Genomic DNA, 20,121 nt, shown 5'->3' with positions numbered 1-20,121 from the left:
TATAGCCATTTCGAATTTGGTCCAATGATTAGCCGTTGTTTATAGTATCAACAACTAGCGCCGGCGGCAACCATTCCTATATAATGGCTGATTTACATTGATCCAGTGACTGGATCTGTGTAAATACGTATCAGTCCAATATTCAGCGCTGGATCGGAATAGAGCCATAGGTCAACAAAAACAATACTATATGGAATAGAGCACGTTCCGATTTTTCGATAAAGTGACCTCTCGCAAGCCGCGTGACTGGAAATGGAAACGAACGCGACGCTCTATAATAGTCGCAATCAAGTGAGAATAAAATACAGTCAAAAAGTAAACAAATGAAGGCGCTGTCTCGTCTTAGCTCGCAACAATAGGTGTTTATCAACCAATCTTGTCCATTCTATTTGGTATCGCAATAGCAAAAATATGTAGTTCGTCAAAAATCCTTTTTCGCACTTGACAGTCTGCAGTAGCGCGAGATCGTATGGTAACACACGAGTGTGTTTGTTTGCTACACCGTGTCATTAATTTATAATGTTAATAAGAAACTAATATGATAAAGAAGATAAATATGATGAAGAAGTTTGTACATTATCATCATCATCATATTAGCAGTGAATATAGGTAACAATATTTTTACAAGTATTCATTTTTTTGACCTATACACTAGCGTATAAGAAAAAACTATCCTACCTAGCGCTAGCATCACTGTATAATAATGGCTGATTTAAACTGATCCAGTAGCTGAATCAATGAAAATTTGATGTTGCCAAGCTCTAGACAGAGAAAATTATAGACCATGGAGTTAGTAGGTACTCCGTCATATCTTCCATTTCGCTCATACAATAAAGAGATGAGTGTATTACAAATACACGAGAAGAAACGAGATAGAGCGCTTACATCTTTTATGCCTCCTCACGTTCCCGGCCCAATCTCTCACTTTGTAGGTATATGATTAGCTGAAGAAGCTGGATTGAGCTGGGAAATTGTATGGAAACTTCTACCTATGTAAATTGTTTTCTCTCTCCTGTTAATCATAAAAAAGTTAAGCATATTTTAAGCTAAAGTATGCTTAACGCTTAATAAAGTTAAATAAAGTAAGCTTTGATAAAGTAAGCTTTAACTTTTTTAATGAATTTTCTCAGTGAACCTTTCTCATTTTGTGAATTTGTTTTGTGCCTAGTCACTTTATACAAGCTATTTTTCTATGTCATTTTGGTATGTACGAGATATATCATATAGGTACATCCATAGAACAATCCCAATCCGGTCCATCTCATATAATACAAAGCAGCAGATTGGGCCTTGCGTGTAGCTTCTCGTGTAGGTATTGTATTTCTAATCCGATGCATAGATAAGTAGTCTACAATTTTCTTTGTCTACAAATAATATGTAATATATGTATCTAAAATCATATATAAATACATAGCTACCAGCTACCTACCACATTTACTATTTTAATTTTAACTTCAACATACAAAACAAAAAATACAAGATTTGCAACGAAACTCACACTCAAATAAAAAATAAAAGGTGCGTTCAAGTCAAGTAAATTCGACCAAGCCAAGCTCGTTCGAGCAGCTGTTCAACGCGTCGTCGCCATTGTTATCGGCCGTCTCGTTCCAGCGCCGCGTCTTTCCTTTCCCCCCTCCCTCCCTTCCGCTCCCAGTTTCGCTCGATTTTCGTGGCGTGCGGACGGTTTTGTTGCGCGCAAATAAAAGTCACGGCTCCATTCTTTGTCCTAGAAGAGGCTGAGGTCGAAGACAAACAGTTGATCACCTAAATTTAGACCCAAAACTGGTCTGTCTAAACCTAAACAAATTAATTGGAAGTCTCGGTGTATTCTGTTCCGTGTAGTGTGCGTTCAGTGATTCCCGCATAGTCGATTGAGCATGAATAATAAAGAAGTAACCGGTGATATTGTCGAGTGTTCACTTGGAGGCGAGGTCTGGTGATCGAGCACAGTGTCGAGGCCGTGGGATTCGTCGTGTGATGAGTCTGCGGTGACGGTTCGCCGCGGAGCGGTTGGATGGCGGCAGTAAGCGGCCCCGCGCGGCACTCTCGCGTTTCCATGAGTGTGTCCATGTCTCTGATGCAGGGCGGTACGCAGAGCGCGCAGCAGGGCGCCATCCTGGCGGCGGCGGCGCCCTACTATCAGACGCCGGCCATCCCCACAGATGTACAGCCCGACCGCCCCATTGGTTATGGTGCCTTCGGTGTCGTATGGTGAGTCATCAAACATCACCATTTCCTTCATTTAGCTATTTTCGAAATATTTAGAAACTACCTTTCTAAATATTTCGACATTTTACATCTTTTGAAACAATGATCATTGAAACTACCTTCAAACATGATTAAAAACAAAGTTTTAGAAATAGTTTAGATAGATCATACTGGCATTGTTAGTTACCTATTGTGTGTGTATAATCACAAATCATTTACAATCTTAATATAGATTACACATTTGCCAGAAATACTTGTTGTTTAATTAGATAACAATTTCAAAGCCTATCATTAAAAACATAATTTCTCCTACTAGCTATTATTGGCTTTATTTTTTACAGAGTCTTTGAGATACCTCCTAAGATTCTAAAACTCTGAAGCCAATGTCACTATTAAATCAAATAAATAATGTGTTATACACAAACTAGAATACATTATTCTGGGCAATATTAAACCTGTCAAAACTTAGACAAGTTAATAAATTTATTCCAGATGCATAATCAAATCACAATATATTACATGACTCTCTAGCACTCCAAAAAATACCTAAATCATGCTTCATTTTGACTTGATATTGGTATGAATGTTACAATAATAAAATAATTAGTTTTGCATGTAGGTAGTCAGGTATTGTCAAATTCATACTCACAAAAATATGTACATAGAAATATCCTGATATGGGAATAAAAAAGCAATGTTTGGTTGATTGTCACATAAACATTATAGAAACTAATCAAGTTAAATAGGTACAAATCAAATTGAAAATCAATATTTCTGCTTTAGTAACTAAATAGGTACTTATGAAAATAGTTAAAAAGTAAAAATATATAGTTATAAGAAAATAGTTAAAAAGTAAATTGGGGAAATATTGTCTATGAGAATTACATTTTCTTTGTCAAGTACACTTTTCTTATTACAATATTATATTATTAAATGATGTTGTAGCTATTAATAAAATCTAATAGTTTTGTCATACACTAACTTTATGCTATGTTCTAAATACCTAAACATTTATATGAAAAGGCAAAGTTAGGTTGTCTAACTTTGTAGTTCGGTTTCTGACTCAACAGTCTTTATAAACTTGTTAGAAGTAACAATGTGGAAGTCTACCTATTTGTTTATTTCTTGTCTGTAAGTAAGGTCTAGTTTTTGTAGTCTTTTTTCCAGTGCATGTTTTATGAACTGGATTTATGGATAGGTACAGACAGTTAAATAAATAGGTACCTACCACAATTTCACAGTTAATTTCAAACAATCATCAAGTGACAAGGTAATAAAATTCCAAGCTTTGTAATTGCCAAGACAAGTCTAGTTTTCACGAGTTCGTGTCTGATGATATGAACTACAGGAATGTGACATAAAGTTTACAACATGTGCGTTAAAGTTAGGCAGTCTGCTGTTCTAATCTGCACCAGTTGCCCTATGTAAACACGTGGTGCTTTTGCCCCGCCGCGCCGCTGTGTAGTCAATCCAGCGCAAACGACATAAGAGCGGTTTTCAATATTCGTGCTCACAGCAATCGAATGCACATTGCGTTCGACGGCCACAACCTCACTTCGTGGAATTCTATACTTTATTGCATTGAGGTTTGGCCTGTTTTCGAATCCACGTCGAATTTATTGCCATGTCGAACCGACCGTTTTATAACTGAAATATTGAACCTTATGCTGTTATGTAAAAGGGTGAATGTTGCTAAGAGAACTTGTAGCAGGTATTCTGAAGTAGTGCAGCGGGGGTAGCGTCAGTTGGGTATGGGTGGATGCTTTGTGTCGACTGTTCGTGCGTAGGTAGGGCCCCGATGGCGCTTGCCGCGTCGATTGTGTGTGAACGACCGACGACGAGGGGAGGCGAGCCTGATTATTCAGACACCGTCGATCGCCCCGGTCGAGGGCTCTAAAACCCGGTCCGTATTCTGTCCTGCTGGGACTCGTCCTTCCCTATCCACGACCTCTGCATACATATAAGAATTTAACTTGAAAGTTTTGCTCCCGTCTCATTTAGAATCGAAAACGTGCTCATAAGACCGCATATAGTTTCACTGATTGCTGCACCTTTGAATGGAGTCGAGCCATTTCTGTTTAAAAGACAATCGTAATTCATACACAATGCGATTTCTCCTGTTGCTCATCTTGGCGTGTAATGACGTGGTCGCATTACATGCCAGCTGGTGACAACGTAATCGTGATATTGTCACTGTCTTAACCTATGTCTGCAATCATGCATCGAGAAAGCAGTAAAAAACAAAGGTACAAAGCCTGATCGTTCTGTAATGACATACGATCGGAGGGAGCATTTGTCGCGTACCTAATTCCATAAAGATAAAGCCGCTCTAGTCATCATTTTGTCCTTTGCCATAACAGATGACGATGACCAGTCGGCCATGAGCAGTCGTTCGCAGCTAAAAATGACAGAAGGTTATGTTACATCTTACAATAACGTGAAATAACTACGTTCGTTGCTCTTGGCGTGTCACGACGCCGGCCTAATTACAAGACTGTTCATGAAAAAAATGTGGATTACTTCTGGATAGTTTATGCTATGTTCGAAATATACGATATTTTTTCCTACCACTACGATAAGTACTACCAGACCTGGTTAATGAGCGATGTAGAGTGTTTTAATTAGATTAATCATCTCAATGTTTATTGTTCAGAAATAAACTATCAGTACTTAAATTTTATAAAACTTTAATCACATTTATAAGTGATTTCTCGGATATGACGATCGGTCTACTATGTCATCGTAAAATTTCACACGATACGACAGGCACGGGCGAAAATAATCTTAAGGTGTTATTGATGAATTGCACCCCTCGTGCCGATTTAGCGGTGATCGATCATAAGAATGTATCGAGAGATGTAGCTAGCTTGGACCCTGGAGCTAGGTCCAATAGTAAATTAATTACCACGAGGGTGCGGGTAGACTGATTGATCGGCTGGCAGGGAGCGGACCGCGCCTTCCGACGCGCCCAGAGTCTCCGCTCCACCCTGCTGCCCGCATCTAATTGCTGCCTACGTTGAAAAACCCGATCCTTTGTGGAAACCATCCCATCCGACCCAACCCAACGCAATTCGAGTGCTTTTTACCAAATTGTTCTCTTTTTGAACAACTTTCTCGACGATACGGCTGTGCGTCTCGATTTTTAATCGATTTTCTGATTAAATCGTATCAAATGCTTTTTGAAACTTTTTTGCTCGAAACTGTTACCTCTGTTAATAGGTAACACGATGTGTTATCTATTTTACACAATGTTTATGTCCCTCCTGTTAGTAGTCTTTACCTCGAAGCGGCTTGAATACTATTATCTTATCAGATAAATTTCTGCAGTTTATTGTACCCGTTCAAAGACAGGTCCGCTGATTCCATGCTTACTAATATTGTTAATGTACGCAACGGCCTCTCAGAAATTGAGGGTCAGATAAGATATTGACATGTTTTAATCCCTGATTTCGGCATTATGGTATAGATAGTTCCTTGATGGAAATATTTAAATGATTTAAAACAATGTGAACCAGATATTGGTAACATGATGGTGATGATGGGTACCAGATTCCGTAGTCCTACAGACAAGGAACCTTTATCGTTAGAGTCAAGTGTCCCCCTCCCCTCTAACAATGAAACTGTTGTTGATAGGAATTCAAATGCCCCGACACGCACTTGCGTGCAGCGACACGCACTTGGCCGGTTTATTCCCATATATCCACCGAACCTGTGCCTGCCCCGACACGCACTTGGCCGGTTTATTCCCATATTCCTAATCCCAACTATCCTATTATAAATGCGAAAGTAAGTTTGTTTGTTACCTCTTCACGCTCTATCTACGCAACCAATCTTCTTGAAATTTTGCATTACATGTAGTTTGAAGTATGGAGAAGAACATAGGGTACCTTTCATCCCGGAAAATTAACGCGGGCGAAGCCGCGGGTTAAAAACTAGGCTTTGATTCGACAATTTAACTTTATTAAAAGATAGAGATAATAACGAGTCATTGTTAGAAAAGTAATATATGCCTTGTTTTTTAAGTAAAACTTATAAAACATCGCGTATGATGTTTTGTAAGTTTCTAATGAGCTTGGTCATGGTTTCTTGACCTAGGGCACCAATCGAATACAATCAGTAATAAGCTAATTTAATAGGAAAATGCATGCCGTATTTTCACGCTTAATTACCAGTTAAAAGTCGTTAGCCACAGTTTTAATTGTTCGGTTATTTACAGTAAAGGATTGTGTCTGAAAATGCACGAATTCCATGGCTCCATATTTATTTCGAGAGCTGTACTGCACTTACTAAGAGGTACATCTCTGAGTGGTACCGTACCAGAATAATTCTTGATAGACGAGGAAGACGTGTCAAGATGCCTATAGGCGATTTATCCGACAAAACCGTTAGCTTTATAGCTGTCATTGGGTCACGGAGGGCTGATGATGACGACTCGAGTAAAATCAGGTAAGAAAGAACAAAAATACAAAGCTTCCCTTGCACAAAAACAGGTTAGTTATTAACAATGCGTTAGTTTGTATGAGAGCTTTTATTTACCGCAAGGAAAAAAACAGCAATGTAAATCGGAACCGCAAAAAAATTTGGCGAATTGTTTGCCGACAATGTGGAGTCGGCATTACATTACACGCATTACACTGTATAAAATCCTATCAGTAGAAAAATTGCCTTCTTTGAATGTCGACCCTCTCCCAAGTATATCAGAATTCGATTTTAATTAAACTTACTTTGGGTCTAACTTCATTTGTGTGATTTATCCCTATATATATATATATTTATTTATCATTTAACAGTGAAAAGGTAGCCTTGCTGCTGTAAGCGACTTCCAGGCAACTTAGTCTAAACTTGAAGAAAAAAGTGCTGGTCACAACAACGAAACAACAAACAAGCATGCAATGTAGGCTCCACACTATCGCCGAACTCTGACAGATGCCGACGCGAAAGCGTGAACATTGCGTAGTTTATACGAGTATTTTTATTTACCGAAATGAAAAATAAGCAATGTATATGGAATCCGCAAAAGTTTGTCGAACATATTCGCGGATAGTGTGGAGCCGGCTTAAGATAACGGGTATATGATGGCTACAGAGCGAGTGACGAATTGGCCTGGTTACAACCAGGTCACGGGGAACCCGGCTGTGCTATCATGACGTGACATAACTATAGTTAGATAACATTGTTGCTGTGGCGTTCGCGGTGTTGACCATTGTTATAGCAATTATCATGATATGTGATCGATGGTCACATAACTTTTATTAAAATACATTATGTATAAATGAGTCTGGAATAACGCATACACATAACATGACTTTTAGCCTCCACGTAATATTATTCTCTCATCAGATTGTTATTAAAACATACATATAATGCGCTAGCGGCATTTTATCCCATGCAGATTTTAAAATTCTATCGAGGGAGATCTTACATCATTAACAACCTGTCATTATTTGTAAAAATTTTAGTTAATTCCGTTCAAAGTAGCTCGATATCCAGTAAACTTTTGCTACTCTTGGCTCTGTCTACCCCGTAAGTTATAAAGACGTGTATTTATTTTTTACTGTAATTCCAGTTTCCACCAGTTTGAGAAAAACTGGTGGGCGTTTGTCCGTCTGTCAGTGTTAATTTTTAGTTTGTAGTACGAGAAGGTCACAGAAAAAACAAGGTTGCGCTCTGTCTGGTCAAACGATGCGAATTTGTTGATAATAGATTTACGAATGCAATATCTGTATGTTTCAATTTTTTTTTATACAAATTGAAGTCTTGCTTCGCAGCTCTGCTTAGGGGTCCAAAAAGTGCTCTAGTGTAATGTAAATCGTCACGCAAGGAGTGACGACAGGAGGGCGACCGGTTGTAAAATCATAGCTAAATCTTTCAAATTTCATGGCAATTTTTTTACGCTAACCCTGGGCTTAGTTAGGGGTGTCACAACTCCGTACACGTAAAGATGAGAGAGTAGATTTTAGTCATGTTGAAAATCAATAACACTTTCAATAATCAAAAGGCCTACCACGAAACTTACAAACACGTAGGACGTTACTAACGTCCATATGCTGTCTCATATATAGTGTACGCATTGTGTAAAAAAAAGAAAGAATGTATGTATGGACGCAAGGAAGTGCTGCGTGGTAGTATGTTTCATGGTAGTCATCCAGTTTCTTCAGAACCCAGTTTCTCGGATCCGGTTCGCTCGGTGCGTATTGAAAGTGTGTTAACAGCGTTTTTATCGCGGCTCCCGTTCGGAACCAATGACTTTTTAGGTTCACTGCTGATTGTGCAGCTTCTTTGTCTAGAACCCGCGGTGTGTTGCGAGCAATATAATGGATAGATTTTATAATTATTTAATTACTAACTTAATACTCTCGTTAATTCGAAACTCGATCTTAAAATATTACGGATTATCGAGTGTTTGAAATATCAAATGGTTCGACATTTTTTAGATAAAATAAATAAAACTTCAAATTATTGATTAATTATTATTTGTAGCTGCTCTTTAACAATAACAAAAGTGTAGAGATAGGTACATACTAACTTAAATAAGTACATACTCATAATGTGTATTGATTAATCTTTGGAAAGAACTCCGTTATATTGGTTTGCTTACTTTATAGCACATTGATGCTGCTTTGTAAGGTTCTTGGCTGACACCTCTGTCGAAGATTCCGATGTATCGTTCTCATCTTTACCGTTGCTTTTTTCATTCGCAGATAAAACAAACTTGTCTAAAATGTACTTGCTCTGCTAGTTCTCCAATATTTTTGTCTCTTTCTCTCGACATCTTTGAATTGTCGAGTGTTTGTCGCCGTTTAGTTCGTTTTGTTACGTGACAATGATTTATTTAGTTCTCGGCTCTGTCTACCCCGTAAGAAATAAGACTTTATACTGTATCTTTATGTTTGGTGTCGTGAGAAATCCCCGATCGGTATTGGTCCAATCAGATTATAAACGCGATTATAGACCATGCCAATCTAATTGTTGCAGTGTCATAATCTCAATTAAACGCCAGTCGGAAGAAAATCTCATGATAATTAATTGGGTATGAAAACAAGATGAAACAATTACTAGTTAAGTCTACTCTTAGATTAAAATAATGCCTCGGTATTTAGATTTGTTGAATTACATACTAATTTCTTGGCCCGGGTCTTGGATGTTTATCTATATATGTATTTGTTATAAAATATAGTATCGTTGAGTTAGTATCCCATAACACAAGTCTCGAACTTTCTTTGGGGCTAGCTCAATCTGTGTGATTTATCCTAATATATTTATTTATTTATTCGGGAAAACGTGATGTCCTCTACCATTGTACACTTGAGAATCTATCTCAACTTAGATGTGAGTTAGATGACATCAAATAATGAAATTTCGTCGTCTAACCCTTTAGTTTAGTTTAGACCTTATTTTTTAAATTACTTACTCTTGAGCTTAATTATATTAGCACTACCTGCGCCTTTTAGGACCCTAAAACTAAGTTGTGCTAACTATTCTAGGCTCAGTTAACGCCAAGTGATTCGCTCAAACTGTGACGTAATAGTCGTGAATCGAGTTTGTGTACATTACCACGAAAACGATACGAGTTATCGGCTCCTGCAAGGCAATAGTTAGAGGCTATGCACGCCTGCGCACTAGCGCTTCCGTCGCATTATTGTCAATGTGTTTTATTTTTTAACGGAAACTATAAAAAATAATCTATAGAAATTATGCTGAACTAGATAAAGGATTTTCTTTAGAACTAGCGGCCCGTAAAAAGCATAATAAATTATTCACTTAAACCTTCACACTCACACTATCTATTGATGAAAACCGCATAAAATCCATGCAGTAATTTTTGAGTTTATCGCGAACAGACAGACACGGCGTAGGACGTTTTCTTATATGTATAAGGAAGTATTATAGTTGCACGTGAAAGTACTATTGGCCATCGTTGCCACTACCCACAATTTACTACCAAAAAGCCAATGATCACCAAATGCTGTGTAGTAAATTGTCTTTCTAATTATATCATTTATCTCATGTAGCATAATTTGTTTATATGTTTTTTTAATTTAAAATAAATTAGGTTGATAAAAATGTGATTGTTGCGCTAGTGTGCGCATGCGCTTCATAAACCATGGAGCTGCACTTGCTTTATCTTGGATGTGGGCGAGTATTATTGAAACTTCATACAATGTTCATTCTTAGAACGCATGTACATTAGTGTGGTTCCGCCCTACAATAGGACCCCTTCATGTCCTCCTGTGGATGTCGTACGAGGCGATTAAAGAACTTATTAAATTTAGGCGACTTAGCATACCCAAAGAGGGTTGAGCTATCAGGCGACTGGTTGTGTTACCCTCCTGCGGGCTACGCGGTATCCTAGCCCGAAATGGCTACTTTACCAAAATTACTCCTGCCTTAAAATTTGCACATTATATTTTTATAGTTAAATCGTTATTTATTTACCTGTTATGGATATCATGTTATAAATATATTATATATGTCATAAAGTCATTATAACTAAACCTCGCAACAGGCTCTACGTCGGTAGCGGTTATCGCGTCGCCTAACTCTAGTTTATTTTCGTGTTGCGAAATTAGGTTAATCAATTGTTATACAGAGTTTAGGCAAAAGGTCAATCAAAATAATTCATCAGATTAGCTTTATTGTCGACTGCGTGAAAGGCTTTCTCTTGAGATTAAATTATTTTGATATTGTATTTGTCATAATGTAATTTTAAAATACTTTAATTAACAAAAACTAACGAGACACTAGTTATCCCTTAGGATCTGAAATCCTTCGGAAAAATGGATACCCTTAGAGAAGCAATTTAATATCATTAAATATTCTATACCAGCGTCCGCGAAGGGAATTATATAGTTTATACAGAAGGTCAAACAGAAATAAAACAACAGTGGTAGCGGTATCGGGGGTCAGACGGGAATAACTCTTTTTTTTTCCTAATTACAGTACTTAATTTAAAAAATAATGATAACTGACATGTTTACGATTGACATTCCCGATTTATTTGGTACAGCTCATCAATCTACCCAAATTCATTGCAAACTCGCCGTTAATACCGCGGCGCATAATGGTTCATGCAGACTAACTTGATGTGCTAGTGACTGTACATTGTGAATGAAAAATTAACGCAATAAAATGTGATTTCTTAACAAATTTCCAAGAATGATATCTGTAATTGTACCAACCTCACGTATGCCGAATGTGATTGAACGAACAATGCTATTGACCATACAGCTCGATATAATCGCTACGTGTCATAAAATAATGAAATCACAAATCTGTTTTATGCTTTTTGCCGGTCTTCTTTCGTTTTGAGTATGTCATTGCACTGGTGTCAGATTTTATTCAAGTTTCCTAAAGGTATCTGTCATTACTTTTACGACTACCTACCGACATCTAGTGGCAAGTAGTCGCATACACACTAGTGTGTAGGTTTCCTCACAATGTTTTCCTTCCGATGTTTCCAGTATTCAGCGGGAAACAAAAACCTGTTTTATATGCCGCTATACATACACTATCGATGTTCAGTTTGCCAAAGTTTGACGTTTTCGAAGTACATTGCTGGTGAATAAAAGCTCTATGAAAAGTATTATGTTCTTTGGTGTCGGCATCTGTCTGAGTTCAAACTATAAAATACTACCTATTATTATTTAGTTTTCCTTGTCTTGGCTAGATGTTGTGTGTGTAGATGTTGACATCGATGTTGAAAACAAACGGAACCTCTTTCCGCTATTTTCTTTTAAAAAAGCAGTTCAAAATGCAGGGCCCGTTTTACTTTACGCACGTTTTCAGAACAAGGTGTCTATTTCTCACTTTCCTTATTTTTAGCACGTGAGCAGTAAGTCACGTGCCACGGGCCCAAGCTCCAATGTGACCTTAGCTTTATATCGGTCATTGTATAGTTTCCTATCGGTGAAAATATTTGCGTATTTTTTTTTCTTCTTCAAAGTTGTTGTCGAGATAGATTCATTTGTTGTAAGTGTAAAAACGTGTTTTCGAGAATTTTGAATGATTCGAAGTCATTACGAGGCGTTTGTTTTAAATAAACATTCTAGTCATCGTATTCAATACTCGATTTCAACCTATAAATTTATTGACATTTGGTTCATAGTCTCGATTTCTCATCGATATGCGAGGTCGGTCTAAGCATGTCATGTCATGCATCGACAACCTCTTTGGCGCAGTGGTAAGGTTCTTGCCACTGAACCGAGAGGTCCCGGGTTCGATCCCCGGTCGGGTCATAATGGAAAATGATCTTTTTCTGATTGGCCCGGGTCTTGGATGTTTATTTATATATGTATTTATTATATAAATATAGTATCGTTGAGTTAGTATCCCATAATACAAGTCTCGAACTTACTTTGGGGCTAGCTCAATCTGTGTGATTCGTCTCAATATATTTATTTATTTATTTATTATTTATTTATGTCAAGTTTTTGCTTATCGAAGCCCATCAGCTTAATGAAGCAGACAAGTACTCAGACGATACGTTGTCAAAATAAATGTAATTTTTGACATTAGATAAGCTGAGATTTTTGGAAATTTCTTCGAGCTACCTCGAAAAAAATATCGAATTCACGCTGTGAAAGCTGTTATATTATAACTGTGTAACCAAGTCGGGAAAAATTGAATATCTAACTAATATTTTAAATGTGAAAGTAAGTTTGTTTATTACCTCTTAACGCTCCATCTACTCAACCAATCTTCTTGAAGTTTTGCATCTTGTAGTTTGAGTAGTGTCATACCTTTCAGCCCGGAAAATAGAAGCGGGCGAAGCCTAAAATTAAAAGGCGCAAGTGAAGTTAGTGGCAGCATTAATTTACACGTCTAACTAAATCACGTCGCTTTCTCCGCGATGTAAAAACTTGGCATTGTTAATGTGGGTACGCCACGCGACGAGATTACCGTAGTGGGTCATTAGTTACTATGCTTCAGGAATAGCTGCGCCTCGCGGCTATGCTTCAGTGGGAAATTCGGATTATAGTCGATTTGCCATGACGGTCAATTCGCATAAAGAAAATATATTTAATATAAAAATTGTCCCTTGAAAACTCACACGAAGCCTGGGCTTTTTTCTACCCATATATCAAATTTAATCCATATATGAAATCAGCTCAGCTGATCGTGACCAACAACAAATAATGAATGAACCTGAGTTTCGAAGTTAAAGAGACATTTTGAAAGACGTACCAATAGTTTGATTTGTATAGAAATTCATCATATTACAATCCTGCACTATAAAACCTAAATTTTCCATCACAGATAATACCTACTGTCCGTTCATTTGTTACGAAGGAGGACTTTAAACAAAGCCATAAGCAAAACAGATCACGGTGAGGATGTATCAATCCTTATTGGTTAATCACACACAAGTTACCTATTTAGTGGTCAAGCGACGAATTTGTGTGTGTTTATGTACGGTATACTCCAGAGATCAAACGTAAACCCGCGTGCCTCCCCGTAGTTTTATTACATTCAGAGTTCAACCAACTCGAATTGTTTATCATTATCGCAAATAGTACAGCCTCGCATATAAACGCATCGTTTACGTGCCATTGACATTCGGCCCGTGGATTCGCAATATACCAAATTACACACGGTGTGTACACCGGTTCATTTTAGTCTAGTTAACGATTGAACTGTATTATAAATACGCCTTTACATCCGACGCACAGTTTGCCAAAATACGTGTCAAATATGAAAATATGGTTTTTATGTTGAGATTACCCGGAAAATAGCGATCGTAGTATAGGCAAGTCGATTATGACGAAAACGTGCCAGTGTGCGTGTATGTGAATATTGAAAGGATAATTACATTACCTATGCTAAATATTTAAATATTTTAACATACAATTTCCTATTATGTGCATGTTATTTCTGTTATTTGTGAGTGTCATGGTCCATCAATATTTATTCAAAATAAATGGTAATTACATTAAATATTTCCTAATTCCATTTGGCTTGTCAAATTTTTAGGACATCACTGATTTAAAGATTTGATATCTTTAAATAAGTGATGTCTTAAATAAGTTGCATATTTATTTAAGTTAAGTTTACCATCTACCGCATTTCGCCACAACATTTTGTGTTGAGTCACTTTTTTGTCTAGCCTGTGGATGTTGTCTACTACTGCTGGTTTGTCCAGCAGCTAGCCATCATCAGCTCAGCTCAGCAACATCCATAGGCTAGCCTACCTTACCGCTGTTCACTAAACATTTCAAAACCAGAACTTCAGTAAGAACCAAGTGATTTGTATGATAATTGAAAGGTTTATAGTTGTTATATTATAGTTTGTCTATATATAGATTTGAGCTTTTGAATAAATAAAATAACTGTTTCAAGGTATAGATCACGTGGCGTCGCCGGTACCACTTCCTCAGGGTTTCAAGTCCTTTGTGCGTCACGCACCGGGACGGACCACATGCGGCGCCCCCCTCATAGGTTTACTCTCCATCAATCATGGCCTAATCGAATTCACAGACGCAATCTATCGCATTATGATGTATTTATAAGGTTGTGGTAATCATGCGTCATTGAATTTTCGGAATCACATTCTTTACTCCTTGTTAGAAGGTCGATCATCTGAAACGCTTCATGTTTTGATATTTTTTTGTCACTCAAAAGTACATTATTAAAAAAAATCCTTATAAGCTTTTTCCTAGGGCGCAGTGGGCGTAGCCAATAAAGATTTAGAGCATAATTACATGCTAAAACTCCTTAGATCATTATTCATAGTTATTAAATATCGAACTATAGCCAAATACGATTAGAGATCTAATGTATTGGTGACATTATGATCTACATATATCAAAATGTCACTAATATTTAGTAGACGTTTTATTTTAAAATGTACTAAATTTGCAATATTAATACTTTTACAACAATATCACTTTTGAAAATGTATTGTAATGAAATAAATGAATAGCAACACGAAGTAATGTAAAACTATAAATTACACAATAAGTATATATTATATAGACTCGGCGGGCATCCTGAAAAGACTTCGTCATTCTAGTCCTTACAATACCATAAATTGCTCTCTTGAAAATAAAGTTAGACAATATTTGACTGATCCTAAACTTTAATAATTAAATTACTAAGAATAAAGCCCAAATTCCGGTGATCCTAGGGAATCTTTGTCGTTACTTTAAACTTGTGCATCACGGCATAATTAAATTGGAAAGATATTCAGTATTAAATAAATATATAGTATTTATTAATAATAATTAATAGTGATAGAATATGCCTTACTATAGAAGTGTTGGCACAGACTAAACACGTGTTAGCATATAACCTCATGCGTGAGGTCCTTAAATGGGTCACGACGACTTCGCTTTACATAGAAATACTCTGTGTTTGAGAATTATTTCGTGCGCGAACGTGTTACTTAACCTCTTTAGCAATCGTGTTCGAAATCGCGTTAACTACAGCATAATTACATTTAATTAATTAAATAACGAAACCTTAATTATAAAATGTGTGTTATTTTTAGATAATAATCTGGGGAGAAAGTGATACACGCAGGAAATTTCGGTTCATGATCTGCCGTTTCCCAATTTGTGACTACTTTGCGGAACGTAGTACAGCCGAATACATAAGTTACCTTTCATGCATTTATTCTATACGAGATAGTAATAGAGGTAAATTTCAGTGGCTTGATGCTTTGTGCAATTGGCCGTACCCAAGAAACATAATGTGTGTTGTTGATATATTCAATTGTTGTTACATTAACTTCGTTTTAGTGCCAGTGACGAAAAATGCACTTCTTTATTTTGAACTTTATATATACAAGTATGTTCCAGTACTAACTGGTTTAAAAACTTATTATGGTTAGGTTAAATTAGATTTTTTTTAATGTAATGATAATGAGCCTATTATGTTCAGTACAAAGGCAGATTAGGTCTGAATTGATGATTCACCATTACCAAACCATAATTTATTTAATAGGTATATTGTACTGGCCACTTCCTTAGCAAATCAGTCGATACAGTGGTATGATTTTCAATATATTATTTAAAATAGAAGAGCTGCAAAATTGAAAAAATAAAAAATACATGAATATTTAATCCAGTGGAACCTTACGCATTCATGTCATCCGTATTTTCCGTTGCTTGAACTTCAATGTTGCTCAGCGGTGGGCGCGTTGTGTTTTGTATGCGAGGAGCAAGCCCCAAGTTTCCGTTTTCGGCCCCCATGTGAAAACAAACACAATGTCAAATTGCTTACCTGCCGAGTTGCAAAATATAACCTCCTACCTGCCAGCCTTGCAGACTCGCGACAATGTTGAATATTCGAATATTCGGTTTTGTAATTGTTTTTTATACACTCGACCGCACAACAAGTTATGCATGGGTCTCTATGCGGCAGTAGTAGCGAGGAATTTGCAACGAATTTGGATAGCTCCGATATGCTGACGACTGTACAGTGTACAGTCAACAACAATCACACGACACTGCTCAGATTCGCTGCTATTACCGCTGCATAGAGATATATGTCTAATTTGTAATTGACAATACTCAAGCTTGGAAATGAGGTGTTATTGTAACACCTTGACAATGGCAAAAGTTTGTCTTCTGAATACATTTCAGTTTTTGTAAGTGCATGATTTTCTTTTGTTCGGACGTTATCTTTCAAGGATCTTTATTCATTTAATTTTTACGACTGTATGTATACATATGTACAGGTATTATAAAAATACACCATATTTATGCTACTGCTATAATATTCTACTAGGCTAGGTCAACAGAACACCGATCGATAAATCCTTTTTGAAGAACAACCAAATATTATTCGTCAGTTTGTTAATATTTAATCCCTTTGTGTTTCCCTTTAACCGGGGCTCAATTGTACAGATTCCATCGGATTAAACATTGAAACACATCATTGCTATTTCAGTTGTGTACGCCGATTTTTTTAGAAATTCGAATTGCCTTATCGACGAATTCCATTCTAGTTGGCCAGTAACATGTATGTTTTTAAACATTTTAAACCATTAGCCATTATGTGGCTTGTCGCTGTCAGAGTAAATTTCGTTACGTTTTCGTTCGAATTTTAAGCTAAAGTATGTCTTGTCACTTACGTACTTTATAATATATATGTATGTATTTGAAATTGACAGACAGACAAAAAATTCTTTCATGGCACCAATTTTTCGTTGCCGTATTACACTTATTGACCTCTCACTCATCCCTATGTTTTGGTACCGTTAGACGACCGGAAACATTTGGTCATTGCTGTGGTTATTAGGAATGGTGTGTGGTGACATCACCCGAATTATAGCTGCTAGGCCATCGACCCACTTCTACACCACACTAAAGAGTACCTACTTAAATATTATAACCCGAATGGATAGCTCACCTCAGTATCCGTCGACTGACCCCGCCAAATCTAGGTCTGCAGGATGAGTTGATTGATAGCAATATTTTTATTCATACCTTCCGTGGCCCGACCCCGATCGGAAATCTATTGTTTAATCTGATACTGAAATCCGACATCGCTGGACCCGCGAGTCCAGCTGAAACGGGGTCAGTCGAGAGAATACTCGCTTGTGGTCTAAAATTAACCAGATTATACGGTTGCAAAGTTGCAAATTAAGCGGATTAGATGCAATTAAGTGCACTTATCGTTTCTCGATATTGAGCTCTTATAGCTGTGCTCATTAGTTTCACCATACACAGGTCGAGGTTCTCTGGATTAGTTCATCATTGCTTATATCTTGAATATAACTGTAGAAATCTAAATAACACAAACAGAAATGGCTTCTACTATTTTTATAAGCTTTTTAATTTACTTGCACTGTGTCAGTTGTAAATATTTTCAGGTTACTGTACATAAAACAGTCTGCACCGTAATAACTCGTATGCCATCGTATCTCGCAGTAGCTGCCATACTAGAGTATGTTAGGTAGAGAGCTTATCCGTGGCCGTGGCATGCCATAGAGTACGAAAATCCCTCAGATATTTTCCCCAAAACGCCCCACTAATTCTCACTGAGCTCGCTTGATATTGAATATTCGTACGCGACACTGCTCGCTTACGTCTCCAAGCCATAAAATACATTTATATGAACAAGGTCTTTGGGTTTCTCTCTCTTTCTTTCACATACGCATTCGCATTCTAGGCTGTGATGTCCAAAGCCTGACTGCGTGAATAATAAACTCAAAAAATGCCTTTGAAGGTTTAATTTCGGATGTAAATGGTTTTGACTTTGACTTCTTTGTACTCACGGGTATGCGAAATTAAAATGGACTTTGGTTGAGTACATAAAATAAATAAAGAGATAAACATATGGACAAATCAGATTGAGTTAGTTTCGAAGTTAGTGGGAAACTTGTGTAATACTAACTCAACAATACTATTTGACGCCATATGGCGTTAAGGCTTTTATGTCTAGTAAAGTTTTTAAATAAATAAGCAATTACTTATTTGAAACATTTTATAGATATGCTTAAGTAAATATCCATTACCTAGAGCAATCAGAAAAATATCATTTTACTATCATATAATCATGAAACGTATACAATACATATAAACACACTTTCATTCTGTAATTGGTCGACTTTGTTATTTTGTTGCTATAATATAATTAGAAGCCAAAATAATAATAATAACAAAGTGCAAAAATGTTATTGTTGCGATCAATAATTTCATTGGAAGTACATAAATCGCGATGCCTAATTCCGATATCATAAATTTAGCCTAATGAATGTGCTTAATTAACAACAACTTCATTATGCAATTTACCAACTGCATTATTTGTAATTATAAATTAACGGTATATACGGCATACATTCGATACTTCCTATTATGATCCTGAATATACATACGTTTTTTCTCACAATTAATTCTATTTTACAAGTATTATTAATATTATTTTACAGCAATATAATTTAAAATAGACTTGTTAAAAAAAAACATCTTGGTGGAATGTTTTACTTTAATATTTGATGTAATTTCAAGATAATTCAAGTGCTGTAGATATTGTAATAAAATATGTATAAAAAAAACCTAGTTGCGTTATTTTGAAGTATGCGTTCAGAAAAGAAATTTATGCTTATAGTTTCTTTTCTCAGCAGTGGATACCAGTAATTGTAATTTTTTTAGAAATATCATGTAATTTAAAATTTGACATGAAATTATGCCTGTGAAGGTCTATTTGTAAAGACGTAAGACTTTGATATGGAAACTAAAGAAATCATATTGTTAGAAAGAACATCATTCCAAGCCACGTGGTTTTATCACATCTACGGGACCGAACGAAGCTAGTGGATACTAGTTTCGTTCGGTCCCACAACCGTCGTCATCGCACGTTCGGAATCCTTAATTTAACTGCACTCGCTCCAGAACGGAGATGCACCCGGAATGAGCTTCCCGCCCGTGATTGCATTCGCGCCCGCCCCACGACGCCAAATTAATGGCGCGTCTTATTGCAATACTTATGTGCATTGCTAGGGGACTGACTTCCTAATGACGGCTCATTTAGATCTATATTACTTCAGTAATATGTTCAATTAACGTGCTTATTAATATGATTTTGATAAAGACATCTTCAAGAAATTCTTCAAGAAAATGAAAACATCTCCTGCACAGATTGTAAAAGACAAGAGAAAGGGCTTTAAACTAGAGCTATGAAAATTAATTTTATTGTCAATTCCACCAATATGCCACAAAAAACTCGGCTCTGTCTACTCCATAATTGTAAAGGACATGATGCTTTGTAACTACTCTATTTATAGTCAATTTTCTTACTTTCCATTTGATCGAATCTATGGCTTTATCAATTGCGCGTCTTATTGTAATATGTACTTTGTGATGTTCATCTCTTTGATATGCATGAACGTCCGAAGTTACGGTATGTCATTTTACAATTTAACTAATGAAATATTATTTGTTTCAGGTAAGTCATCATTTCATGAAGAAA

At 36.6% G+C, this 20,121-nt stretch overlaps 1 protein-coding gene across 3 annotated transcripts in view; it reads left to right on the top strand.

The window, feature by feature from the left end:
• Window positions 1-1,638: 1,638 nt before the first annotated feature.
• Window positions 1,639-20,121, top strand: part of nmo (nemo) — a 95,852-nt gene continuing 77,369 nt past the window's right edge. For 2 of the 3 annotated variants that reach the window (XM_053769825.2, XM_053769827.2), the window contains exon 1: window positions 1,640-2,211. In XM_053769825.2, coding sequence (XP_053625800.1) covers window positions 2,015-2,211 — 197 coding nt within the window. In that variant the 5' untranslated portion in view covers window positions 1,640-2,014. Of the gene's footprint in view, window positions 2,212-20,121 lie in introns of all 3 variants that reach the window. The other variant, XM_053769824.2, reaches the window with a different exon arrangement.

Source organism: Plodia interpunctella, chromosome 3 (assembly GCF_027563975.2).
Source record: "Plodia interpunctella isolate USDA-ARS_2022_Savannah chromosome 3, ilPloInte3.2, whole genome shotgun sequence".
In the NCBI taxonomy this organism is placed as follows: domain Eukaryota; kingdom Metazoa; phylum Arthropoda; class Insecta; order Lepidoptera; family Pyralidae; genus Plodia; species Plodia interpunctella.
This window is presented reverse-complemented; position numbering and strand designations above follow the sequence as displayed.